General features: G+C 39.2%; 1 protein-coding gene across 2 annotated transcripts in view; it reads right to left on the bottom strand.

The window, feature by feature from the left end:
* The window catches only part of LOC126262826 (WD repeat-containing protein 89), a 265,014-nt gene that overhangs the window by 167,591 nt on the left and 83,113 nt on the right, over positions 1–14,310 (bottom strand). For both annotated transcript variants that reach the window (XM_049959675.1, XM_049959676.1), the window contains exon 6: positions 9,834–9,965. In XM_049959675.1, coding sequence (XP_049815632.1) covers positions 9,834–9,965 — 132 coding nt within the window. The remainder of the gene's footprint in view (positions 1–9,833; positions 9,966–14,310) is intronic.

The raw sequence follows: 14,310 nt of genomic DNA, 5'->3' as shown, positions 1-14,310 counted from the left end.
ATTCCTTTTCATAATACTAGTACTTCAAAAGTCATCAACAATAAAGGAAAACATGTGAGTAATGAAAGTATGAAAAAAATACTTTCAAAATCTATATGAATGACAGGCTGAAGAAATACACATAACAAAATAGAGAAATAGGAAAGAAATAACATCATTACTGACAAAAAAATGTATAAATTACCTGGTAAAAATAAAAAGATAAGATCTGCATATGTTGGATATAAAGCAAGCTGATGGAATAATGAGGATAATATGAATCCAAAGAGAGATTCCTGATGGCTGGATGAAGGTAATTATTGTATCTATTTTTATGAAAGGTAACATGGCACTATGCGAAAGCAATCTGTGAAAACTACAGAAGGATAGCATTACTGTGCCACTGCATATTGATTAATGAAAAGTACACATCTGGAAAAAGATCACAATCAAGTCCAAATAAAAAAGCAGCAGCATCAGTGAAATATGTTACTTTTCACTGAATGTATGTATATTATGAAGATCAATGTACTGACAGAACACTACTGTGGATGGAGAGTGGTGATATTTATTCAGTCATAAAATAATAAAATATTCCAGAATATGCAAACATTACAAACATAAAAAATTTTGATAATCTCCTAGAAATGATAAAATACTTAATAACAAATATATGCTAGTGATGGTATTTAAAAGGGCGATCTGCAACATGCCAACCACTGATGTTAAGGGGCTCCGGAAAGGCTCAAAATCATGAAAAGTTCAATTTTTACTTTTTTGCGTTTTCTGAATCTGCAGACTATTACCTTTTAATAGATATATAATTTATTCAATTCCGAAGACTACAACTATTTTTAAATTTTTTTTGAAATGTGTTCTACATGGGCGTGACCCACTGTGGCGCTGTTAAACTGCTGTCAAATGGTGTTATTATTAACGTCCGTGTTCATCAGGTACATTTTAGTGATGTGAGATAAAGTATGTGTTGTGGCTAACCTGTGATGGTTCAATATATATCGCTGGTGTGATTGTCGATTGTTTCATGTTTATTTACTCTGTCGTTATCTCGAAAATATTCGTAATTAATTCTGTTTCTTGAGTCTCTGTTCTGTTGAAGTACAATAATGAGTAAAAGTAAAGTTATTAGAAATCCTCTGAAGGCTTTTAAGAAAAGGAGAAATGTTGGAAAGCCAAAGGTATGTGTTATTACTGTAAACAACAAAGACGATAACCAAGTGAGTGAACCTAACCTCTCAAGTACACCTGCCCATAGCAGTCAAAGTGGGAAAGAAAATACTTCACAGAAGAAGCTTGGTTCAATGAGTGAAAACTATGAATGTTTTATGGGCGAATCGCATGTGAATGAAATATTTGATATGTCGGTTCTCAAAGGAATTTTTTCAAACTGTGTAAGATGTATTCATTGTAGTGAAGTTGGTCTGGAACTCTCCATAATAAAGCATGTAGGACTTGCTAGTGAAATACAACTGAAATGTGATAAGTGTTCATACATGACCACCTTTTGGAACAGTGTTGCAGTAACTGCAACTGAAGAAAATGGTAGCAAAATCTACGAACACAACATTAGATTTGTTTATTCCTTGCGTTCACAGTTGGTAAGGGTGCTACTGCAGGTGCAATTTTCTGTGGCATCATGAATCTTCCAAATCCCCCAACCAAGTTTACGACCTATAATAAATTAATAGGGTCTAAAGTAGAAGATGTCTGTATAGAATCTATGAAGAACACTGTGGAAGAGGCAGTAATGGAAAATAATGGTAACAGAGATTTGACTGCAGCGTTTGTGGTACCTGGCATAAACGGGGACACACATCTCTTCATGGTGTAGTATCTGCCACCAGTATGTATACAGGGAAAGTTTTAGATGTAGCAGTAATATCAAAGTATTGTAGATGTCCACAAAAATATAAAGGTACACATGAAAATAATTGCAAAGCTAACTATAGTGGCAGTAGTGGAGGAATGGAAGTGGCTGGTGTTGCCAGTATATTCCAGCGTTCTTAGGCGTGTGATAAAGTGCGATATGTTAATTACCTTGGTGACGGTGATTCTAAAAGTTTCAAACATGTTGAAGGACTGAAGCCCTATGGTGATGATGTAGTGCAGAAATTTGAGTGTATTGGACACGTACAGAAGCGAATGGGAACAAGACTTCGGCGACTGAAAGCTTCGTACAAAAAACAAAAACTCAGTGATGATAAAGGGTTGGATGGGATGGGAAGGTTAACTGACAGTGTAATTGACAAAATACAGAACTATTATGGAATGGCTATTAGGCAAAATACACAAAGTGTCGACGAAATGAAGAAGGCTGTTTGGGCTCTTTTTTTTCATACTTCTTCAACCGATGAAAATCCCCAACATAGCTTGTGTCCCAAAGAAGAAGACAGTTGGTGTAAATATAACAAAGGATTGCTAACTGGTGAAGTGTACACTCATAAGCATAGTCTGCCTCATGCAATAATGGAGGTGATAAAACCTATTTTCAGAGACTTAGCAGCACCTGAACTGTTGAAAAAGTGTATTCACGGAAAAACTCAAAACCCCAATGAAAGTGTAAATAGTGTTATATGGTCGAGAATCCCCAAGACTGTATTTGTTGGAATAGAAACACTTCACTTTGGTGTGTATGATGCTGTTGCGACTTTCAATGATGGCAACATTGTAAGGTGCAAGGTATTTAGAAATATGGGAATGAAGATAGGTTCTAACATGGTACGAGCGATGCTTGCTTTAGACAAGGAACGCCTTCGGGCTGCAGACAGGGCTGTAAAGAGTCTAGAAATACAAGCAAGAGTAAACAGGAGGAGGAACAAGAGGAAGCTGGAGGAGGAGTTTACAGAGGATGAAGATAATCCATCCTATGGGCCTGGAATGCACTAAAAAGTTAATTCTATCTTTGTCGCTCGATTCCCAAAACTTTTATTTTCTCATACTAATTACATGTTTTCTAAGGATCTTCCAAACATATTTGTTTCAAACTTTCAGTAAATGTTACACAGTACCTTCTGCATAATTTAACACAGCCTTTTTTCCAAAAAACTGTATATTTTTGAATATATAAATAAAAAATTGCAAAAAAATGTTGTGAATTTTCATTACAATTGAAAAAAAAATCATCTTTAATGACTGAACTAAAATTTTGTAAAATCCCTGTGTTAAGTTGTAGCCCATATTCCAATAAATAATCTGTAAAAAGTTCAACTTCCTACCTCAAATACTTTGTGAGGAAAGATGTAATTTATAAGCGTTATTTTAACATTGCAAGTATAGGGCGTTCCGGAGCCCCTTAACCGCAGTTTCACATCGCATGGAGTGCAGCTCACAGCGCTCCTCCCTCACATGCAGCTCACAGCGCTCCTCCCTCACATGGAGAAACAGTGAAATACTGTTTCATACGATTTCACATGATCCGAAAACATCCTCGATCTAGATCTTATCAGTGGTCCTCTGTATGGCAGTGCTGGAGTATCCTTGCATTTAGTTGGGCTGTCAAGTCCTCTTCACTACAATGAACATCGAAGGTAGCTCCTCCCATCAAGCTTTGGAATCATTGAGTGGGTTTTCAGCTAACTTGAATGAGAAGCCCTCTTTGTTGATCTGCACTGCCAGTATTGTAGTAGTGCTTTATATTAACAACATGGACAATGTCTCTGTGCTTTGGTCTCCTTGATGAAGGGTCATAATCCTCGACTGTATGTGACGTCCGACAAGCAACAAAGAATATGATATGACCAAAGTAATGCTTTAAATACTTTTCCAATAGTCACACTTTCCACACAGAGCTAAAAATCTATACCAAACATTCCTGGCCGTTTCTCACTGGGCAGTGATAGGCATTATAAAGCACTCAGCCCTTTTACAGTCAACTGACACGCAATCAGCACGGATTCAGAAAACATCATTCTTGTGAAACATAACTAGCTCTTTATTCACATGAAGTAATCAGTATTATCAACAGTGGATCTCAAACTGATTCCATATTTCTAGATTTCCAGAAGGTTTTTGACACCATTACTCATGAAAGACTTCTAGTCAAAGTGTGTGCCTTGGAGTATCACTTCACCTATGCAATTAGGTCTGTTATTTTCTCTCAGAAAGGTTACAATATGTAGTAAACAATGGAAAATCATTGTTTAAAACAGGAGCGATACCCAGCATTCCTCAAGGATGTGGTGTAGACCCTCTGCTGTACCTAATCTACAGAAATGATCTAGGAGATGAACCGAGAAGCCCTCTTAGACTGTTTGCAAATGATGTTGTCATTTACCATCTAGTAAAATCATCAGAAGATCAAAACCAATTGCAAATGACTTAGACATGATACATGAATAGTGTGAAAAGTGGCAATTCTCTCTCCACTAGGAAAATTGTGAGCACATCCATGAGCACAAAAAGAAAGCAATTAAATTTTGATTACACGATAAATCACACAAATCTAAATATGTTTCGAATTACAATTAGGAACACCTAAGTTGGAATGATCACATAGATAATGTTGTGGGGAAGGCAAACCAAAGACTGTATCTTATCGGTAGATCATTCAGAAGATGCAACAGGTCTACTAAAGACTACCTGTACTATGCTTGTTCGTCCTCTGCTGGAGTACTGATGTGCTGTATGAGATCCTTACCAGATAGGATTGATGGGGCACACTGAAAAAATTCAAATAAGGGCAGTTTGTTCTGTATTATCACGAAATGGGGGAGAGAGTGTGTCAGATACCAGAAGCAAGTTGGGATGGCAATCATTAAAACAAAAGCTTTTTTTTCCATTGCAGCAAGATCTTTTCATGAAATTTCAATCACCAACTTTCTCATCTGAATACGAAAACATTTTATTGTCACCAACCTACATGTGAGAAATTATCATCATAATAAAATAAAAGAAATCAGAGCTCACAGAAAGATTTGTGTGTCCATTTTTCCCATGTGTTATTAGAGTGGAACATTAGAGAATGTGGTTCAAAGAAGCTTCTGCCAGGCACTTAAGTGTGACTTGCAGAGTAGTCAAGTAGATGTAGATGTTCTCCTGAGCGCACAGGGACTCTATACGAGCCAATTGGCTGGCATGTTAAACCCTGGCAACGAGATGTTTTACATAGTCGTCAAGTGTGTTGCTTCATTTGAAACAGGAACAGTGTATCCACTGTCATGTCCAAATTGCTTGAAGCAGAAAGAATGGTGGAAAGCCTTTACTGCCTCCTTTGCTGTGTTATATGTGAATGTCACAGCAGGCAGTACTGTACCCCAATATCTCTGTTTGACATCAACATACACCAAGAACATATCCATCAACGTCTTATTAAAGCATTCTGTGAATTCATTCATTTGTGGTCAGCAGGCAGTTCTTGATCTGTGGGTGATGCTACAACAGAAAATTACCTCTGATGCTAGTCGCGACTGGAAAACTTACACACAGAGATTCGCGACTGGAAAACTTTTACACAGAGGTGCTCCTTGCTTCAAAATTATGACTTCTAAAATGAACCTAGCAATTTCTTGAGCTTCAGTAATTGGCACAGCTGAGGTGACAATGTCATGAGGAAGGTACTCAGTGCAGAATATTATCCACCAATTCCTGTTTGTTGGCTTGGGGAACCTTCCCAAGAGGTTGATTCCAGTCCAGTGGAGTGGAACTGCTGCACATGGAATTGGTACCACATTCCCCAGAAATAATTGATATATACGCCCCCATGGGTGACATTCCTTACAGTGGCTTATATAGCGTCTAACAGACTGGTAGAGTCCCGTCCAGTGACGTCAGCATCTGATTTTCTCATCTCTGTTGTTTGGTTGGTTTGGGGGAGGGGACCAAACAGTAATGTCATCAGTCCCATCAGATTAGGGAAGGATGGGAAAGGAAATTGGCCATGCCCTTTCATAGGAACCATCCCAGCATTTGCCTGAAGAGATTTAGGGAAATCACGGAAAACCTAAAACAGGATGGCTGGATGTGGGTTTGAACCGTCGTCCTCCCAAATGCGAGTCCAGTGTGATAACCACTGCACCATCTCACTAGGTTCCTCGTCTCTATCATATTTACGTCTTCCACTATAGTTTGTTCTCTAATTCATTTAGTTGCTCTCCAGTCCCTCCCAATAATTTGCATCTCTCCACTGGTTGCTGAGCTGCCCTCAAATTTTGAATGATTTTCATGTTAAAAAGGTCCAGGTTTCACAGCTATGACTTTGTCGGACAAACTGTTTGTAAACAATCAAATTTTTATTTATTTTATCAACACTGCTCAAAGCCATTTTTACTCTTATATTTATTTGTTTTGCTATCCATCCACTGACAGCAGTTATAACCAGTCATCGTCTAATAGCAACTATTTTTTCTGATTTGTAAAACTGACATTTAAATATCTGAGTTGTAAAACCAGCTTTTGTAAGACCAGTTCCTGTGAAAGAAGGAATATTTCCAGACATTGAAATTTGTGTAAAGGCATAATTTCTTGGACCTGTGAAAGCCAACCCACCCCTATCAGATTTCCTTGAAAGACAACTAGTATTATTGCAGCAAAAGGTCAGTGGTTAGTAGCTACAATTACTGGAAGACCTCTTAAGAATACCGATTCCATTCCCAACAACTTATAACTGTGAATGTAGACCATCGACTACAGTAGAAATGAAAGCAAAAGTGAAGGACTCAATGAACCTGGTACGTGAGTTACAGTGTGCAGTGGTGGACACCAAACCAAATATAAAAAATAACATTTTGAATGGTAGGCTCTATAAGGTTCCCTTTCTGTGCAGTGACCGTGGAAACAGCAAAGGTCATCAGCAAGATAAATAAATTATTTTTCCGCAACTGGTTGCTACATTCTTTATAATTTTATAAAAAGTAAAGTTAGAAATTTAAGAGAACAAAATGTCCCATTTACAGATTCTCGGTGTACTGAAAAATGTAGAAAATTTGTGAGTTTATATTGCTTGATTACGTATTGTAAATCATATGTCAGTTAAAAAGATTAATGTTTATTTATTTTTAGTCTAATGTCTAATTAGGTCTCAAACTTTTTTAAGGTTATTGGATGTCATCTGATCTCGTTCTGGGGTAATGGTCTCAGAAAGGTTGGGAACCACTGGTCTAGTCTTCGTGAATCATAGGTGACCAGATATTGGTCTGTTATGGAAATACTTCAGGATAGCTGGCCGCAGATGAGCTAGGATGATGAGTAACCACTTTTGCCCCCACTGGATCACAGTTTACAATGTTCTTTGTTTGGTTCTTCCTACTTCAAGGCTTCTATTGTTTTCAGCAGTACTGGGTCTTCCCTCCATTCAGTAGTAATGTCATTTAATGCCGTGATGACTAAGACTTCATCGACGTAGCAGTGTTCTGCCGAAGGAGCAGTTAGTATTGTGTGTGCGCCTGTTTTTGTATACCACTGTGACACCATACTCCTGAAGCTCCAAAGCTCATCTCTCCTGACAACCCATCAGATCCTCATAATAGTCTGTCAGTACAGAGAATGGTGGTCAGTCATAACAGTGTATGGTTTGTCAAATAAATATGACCAGAACTTGTTGATGGACCAAACAAATGCAAGGTAAATTATTGTTTGTACAGTAGTTTCTCTTAAAACTTGAAGAGCAATCTGGTAGCATAAGCTGTCACCTTTCAGTGCTTCAGTGCCTTCCTGAATTTGTTCTAGAAATGCTCCTACCCCATAACTGCTAATGCCAGCATAAGTTCTGTCTCGGCACTCTCAGCATATAATGTTAATACTGGAGGACATGTTGATGCAACCTTGAGAACAAGGAGAGACCTTTTTTGCACTTTGTTCCAGGAAACTTGGGCGCTCCCTGCAGTAGTTCATGCAAGTAAAGTTCCTTGCTACAAAAATCCTTTATGGATCAGGTAGTATGAGCACATTTTGAGGAAACGTTTCATATCATGAATGTTCCAAGGAGTCATAAAATCTGTGACTGCTCTTCTTTTCTCTGGGTTGGTATGGCCATTAACTGAGTGCACCAACATTTTTATTTCTTGGACGAGAAAGAGGCTTTATTCCGGATACAGGCAGTCTGAACATACATCAACACAGTGGCCACGAGGCTTAGATGTTCTCCACATGTTTTTGAAAAATCAAATCCATCATCCATAAAATAGACACACAGTCCATTTAAGGTGCCGAAGCAGATTATCCCTTATACACTCAAGGGTGGCTGTAGTTTTACACAGTTCACACAGCATAACTTTGAACTCATACAGGCCTTCAGGATTTATATGAATCAAACATGATTTGCCAGTAGCCTGGTGCATATCCCTAGTTGAGAAATACTCTGCTCCTGTCAAGCAGACTAGGGTGTTATCAATGGATGGCTATAGATAGATATTTTTTCTAAACATTTCATTCACTTGTCAGTAGTAAAATCAGTTATGCCATACGCCATCCTCCTTCACATGAACCACAAGAGGGGTCCAAGGAGTCTCTGAAACTTCAATGATGTTATCTCGTAGTGGCTTCTCCACTTTCTCCTGATTACCTGTCGTTCAGCTAGCAACACCCTATGCAAGCACTGGCTAATTGGTGAAGGATCCCCAGTGTTGATATAGTGTTTTACCATGGATTACTTGGACTGTCTTTTCTCCACTCCAGATTTGAAAGCATCTAAAAATTTGCACAGCATGGCTAATACTCGTTGACACTTCTCGGTCAGGAATGAATCTGTTGGCAATTCAACAGTATGATTCTTCACTGTGTTGTCTGTAGTGGTAACAGAGAGCAATTCTTCATTGATGGCACTGAGTTGTTCAATACTGGCCTGGTTCGGCTGTTCCTAAACACATACCTTTGAAAATGAATGTGGTTGCTCGTGACAATTAGTGACTGATAATTCTCCTTGATCACCAGCAGTGCTTATGATCATCACTAGTATGCAGATTTCTTTTGAGAGATTGACTAACTTTTTGCAACTGACAAAATCTTCCTAATTTAACTAAGCATCTAGACTGATGACTAGAACTTGTCTTGTTGACAATGGCAGGATTACATTGGAAGGAGAGTGGTGCTACTTATAGAAACAGCAATTATTCTAGAATGCGCAAACACTAAAAAATTAGAAAATTTGAGAATCTTCTACAAATGGTAATTATCAAATAACAAAAAATTCTGGTGATAAGATCTGAACCGGCAAGCTGCAGTGCACCAGCCAATGACACTAACTGCTCTTTTGCATTGTGTGCAGCACCGTTCATGGCAATATTGTACATTTTCTCGATACTGTTAGTGTTTTGGTAATGAAACATACACAACAAGAATATATTAAAAAGATGTTCAATAAAGCTAATTTGGAGATGAAAGTTCACATTTTGCCTATGAATTTTAAAAAATGTGTTGAAAACAAGTGGTCTCATTACCTGACAAAAGGGAGAGAAGTTTCAGAAGATGTGGAACTACATATGAGATGCTTATGAAATTTAAATCTTAACTTATGCTGCAGATCAGTCCGTGACCATACCCAAGGTTTCAGGACTGGAAGGGGTACAGGGGTCCTATTCGTCCATTTGAATAAAGCATACACAACATGAATACTTTAAAAAGCTGTTAATCAAAGCTATTCTGCAGATAAAGTTGACATTGAACTTATAAATGAGAAAACAAAGAAATGTATTGAGAATGAGTGGCCTCACTATCTGAGGAAAGCGAGGCAAGTTTCAAAAGAAGTGGGTTACATGCATGAGATAGATATTCAATACCACAGGACACTAAATTGAGGTAAATACCTCAGAAAACGATGACAATAAAATTAACCAAAGATATTACAGACACACCAACAAAATAACAATAAAATATGTCAGTTTTAAAACATATAAATTACTTACGATAGATGACTCTGTGTTGAGACAGTATGCAAGGGCGTCATCTTCACACTGTTTACTGATATCAAATACATTTATAATACCATCAACAGAGCCTGTTGCTAATTTGTTTTTTTCTTCTGGATGAAATCGGACCTAAAAGAGACAGAGAAATTTCCAAAACACTGAGCTATCGAGTAAATTAAAACGATAATTACTAGAAGCAATGAATTCAAAAGGAAAAGGTAAGTATTTATGAAACTTGAACAACTGACTCAGGATTTACAGGAAAAGGTTGGAATTCCAGTTTGATTTCAAACAGCAACATGGACAAGGCTAGGAAAAAAGCACGAGGAATGAAGAAAATCAGAATTCCATGTCAAGACAAGGATACGGTGAGCATAATTTTAGACAGCTGCTTGCAGCTGACAGCTCCTGAATACAAAAGTTCCTTATTTAAGACTTTTCCCATTTCTAACCACCCTGCACAACTGATCTCATTTTCAATGACTGTGAACATGTGATCTTCTGTATTACATGTTATTTCCATCTTATATATTATTGGCCATTACTTTCAACAATGGAAATTTCTAGACAGCAATAATAAAGAAAAGTGAGAAAGGGAACAAATCACCCGCAACTAGCTGATACACATAACAGGTCATTAATGTTCGCTATTTTTTGAGCTATCACACCTATTTCCAATTTAACTACTCTCTGCTGACACCACCCCCCCCCCCCCCCCCGCCCTCCTCATTCTCTCTCTCTCTCTCTCTCTCTCTCTCTCTCTCTCTCTGTCACACACACACACACACACACACAGACACACACACACACACACACACACAAAATAGAGAGACTCAAATGCACATGTCTGTAGCTTGAGGAACAGGTTTATAACTGTTAAATATTTTACAACACATGCTCATACTCTCATATTGAAGATGAGTTTTTTGCTGCAGATCAACACTCTTTCTGAAGAAGCAACCCATCAACAGTTTCATATTTTAGAAATTTTCCACTGTTCCATGCATTACAGTCAATAATTTTGTCAAAGTTTGCCTTATTTCTAATTTTGTGAAGTACTTGCAGATTTTAAGGAAGACATCTGTTCCTTTTGCTGTTAGCTCGTTAAATCATGTGAGAGCTAATCAAAACGTCAAATATAAATAACAGAATGACAAAGATAACGACTCACCAAGTAGAGAAGATACCGAGCAGGATAAGTATTAACTAAAACTATGAACTTGCTTTCTTCTCACAGTAAGCAGTCATAGATAACTACAGTGCCTCAGTATTGTGGCCCAACTGACACAATGTAGCTAAGTGAATACCATTGTGTGTGTCTATAAGCTTTGAAGAAGGGCCCAAGTCCGTGTGTTTCACTACTATGTTCAAGTCTGATGCTAACAGTATATGGTGAATGGTTGGCTTTCCTCATTTCACCATTTATCTTCCTCATAGGATTTTCCAGCATAATAGTAATTATATCTAACAAATACTTGTGGTTTATCTCTTCCAGATAACACTTTTGTCATACCGAAGAAAAGTTCTCAGTTAGTAAACAACAACTCAAAGCTTCTTTAATACATTACAAATAGAGTGATAGTATCTTTGCATTTTCTATAAGAATTTATCTACATAAAAGACAGTAAACTCTAGGATAATGAAAATAGATGCTAACAAATCTAAAAATACTTGTGAGAAGTTGATGGTTGCTGATTCTGAAACATACAAAATAAGGCAAAACCAAGTCTTATATTCATGTGGCCTTGTGGCAATTTCTTTTGTATTATGCAATAATGAGAATTACAATAGTGCCCAACTTGTTTTTCACATTCTCAAGTTACTCCAAATGACAGAGAGAATTCTAAAATTGTAGATCCTGAAAGTTAGGTGGATTAGTTGGAATGGATTACAAAAAGAAAAAGTATCTTCCAAATATTCATGTGCACACTTGATAGTAGCTTGTGGCATATATATATATATATATTTCCACCTCACAACAGAAAGCACCTTCATCTCGGTATTCATAAATATTATAAAAATAGATTTTTGTGTGTATGTTTTTCCACGTCCCCTCCTAAACCAGTGAATCAATTTCAACCGAATTTGGGCAGGCAACAATCACTGTGGGATCAAGAAAACAATCACAGTTCCAGAGATATGACATCGCAAACAATGAGATGTGTGAGAAACTGCCACATTATGCATGACATTTACCTTTATTAATTCTGTGTTACTAACTCTATTCACAATAAATTTCGTAACAGTATCCACATATGCAGCTGCATGTACCTACATAATATGTCATTGTAAGACACATAGTTCAAGAGATATGACATCATAAACACTGAGATGTGTGAAAATTGCCGCACTGTGCATGATATTTAAATTTATTACTTTTTTGCTACTAACTCTAGTCACAACATACTTCACATACTGTATCCAGATATGTCGCCGAATATACCTACACAAGACATATACACTCCTGGAAATTGAAATAAGAACACCGTGAATTCATTGTCCCAGGAAGGGGAAACTTTATTGACACATTCCTGGGGTCAGATACATCACATGATCACACTGACAGAACCACAGGCACATAGACACAGGCAACAGAGCATGCACAATGTCGGCACTAGTACAGTGTATATCCACCTTTCGCAGCAATGCAGGCTGCTATTCTCCCATGGAGACGATCGTAGAGATGCTGGATGTAGTCCTGTGGAACGGCTTGCCATGCCATTTCCACCTGGCGCCTCAGTTGGACCAGCGTTCGTGCTGGACGCGCAGACCGCGTGAGACGACGCTTCATCCAGTCCCAAACATGCTCAATGGGGGACAGATCCGGAGATCTTGCTGGCCAGGGTAGTTGACTTACACCTTCTAGAGCACGTTGGGTGGCACGGGATACATGCGGACGTGCATTGTCCTGTTGGAACAGCAAGTTCCCTTGCCGGTCTAGGAATGGTAGAACGATGGGTTCGATGACGGTTTGGATGTACCGTGCACTATTCAGTGTCCCCTCGACGATCACCAGTGGTGTACGACCAGTGTAGGAGATCGCTCCCCACACCATGATGCCGGGTGTTGGCCCTGTGTGCCTCGGTCGTATGCAGTCCTGATTGTGGCGCTCACCTGCACGGCGCCAAACACGCATACGACCATCATTGGCACCAAGGCAGAAGCGACTCGCATCGCTGAAGACGACACGTCTCCATTCGTCCCTCCATTCACGCCTGTCGCGACACCACTGGAGGCGGGCTGCACGATGTTGGGGCGTGAGCGGAAGACGGCCTAACGGTGTGCGGGACCGTAGCCCAGCTTCATGGAGACGGTTGCGAATGGTCCTCGCCGATACCCCAGGAGAAACAGTGTCCCTAATTTGCTGGGAAGTGGCGGTGCGGTCCCCTACGGCACTGCGTAGGATCCTACGGTCTTGGCGTGCATCCGTGCGTCGCTGCGGTCCGGTCCCAGGTCGACGGGCACGTGCACCTTCCGCCGACCACTGGCGACAACATCGATGTACTGTGGAGACCTCACGCCCCACGTGTTGAGCAATTCGGCGGTACGTCCACCCGGCCTCCCGCATGCCCACTATACGCCCTCGCTCAAAGTCCGTCAACTGCACATACGGTTCACGTCCACGCTGTCACGGCATGCTACCAGTGTTAAAGACTGCGATGGAGCTCCGTATGCCACGGCAAACTGGCTGACACTGACGGCGGCGGTGCACAAATGCTGCGCAGCTAGCGCCATTCGACGACCAACACCGCGGTTCCTGGTGTGTCCGCTGTGCCGTGCGTGTGATCATTGCTTGTACAGCCCTCTCGCAGTGTCCGGAGCAAGTATGGTGGGTCTGACACACCGGTGTCAATGTGTTCTTTTTTCCATTTCCAGGAGTGTAGTTCAAGAGATATTATGTCATAAACACTGAGATGTGTGAAAAAATTCCACACAATGCAGGAAGCTTTAATATATTTATCCCTTACTACTAAGAAACTCCTACAATCGGACCAACTTAAAGAAATCCCTGACACCTGGAAGGGTTTTTGATGGCTTTCAACTGTGAAGTGCAAACAGCTGTAGATGAAAACAGTAGCTGTCCATAGAGTTACAATAGGTGTTGCCATAGCAACGTTTACAAAATCACATTGTAGACACATGAAGTAGCTGTACTTATAAATCTGTACATTATGCACATTTCTTTGTACGACTGTTTTATAATTTCAAAGGTGTTTTCACAAATAGTTGGAACTGAAATTTTTTCGATATTGTACTACAAATACTTGGGCCATGTTGAGTTTGTCAGATAGCAGACAATAATGTCCACATATCCATTACATTATAATATCTATAATTAAACAAAACCTCAAACTGTAACCACAATATTAAATGATTTTTTAAAACATTTTGGTACTTACAACAGCAGAGATAGGCACAAGCAGACAGCCACAACAAAAACTTGTGGAGAGAACCAAAGTTATTTTATGTAGCA

This window comes from Schistocerca nitens, chromosome 6, assembly GCF_023898315.1.
Source record: "Schistocerca nitens isolate TAMUIC-IGC-003100 chromosome 6, iqSchNite1.1, whole genome shotgun sequence".
Lineage (NCBI taxonomy): Eukaryota > Metazoa > Arthropoda > Insecta > Orthoptera > Acrididae > Schistocerca > Schistocerca nitens.
This window is presented reverse-complemented; position numbering and strand designations above follow the sequence as displayed.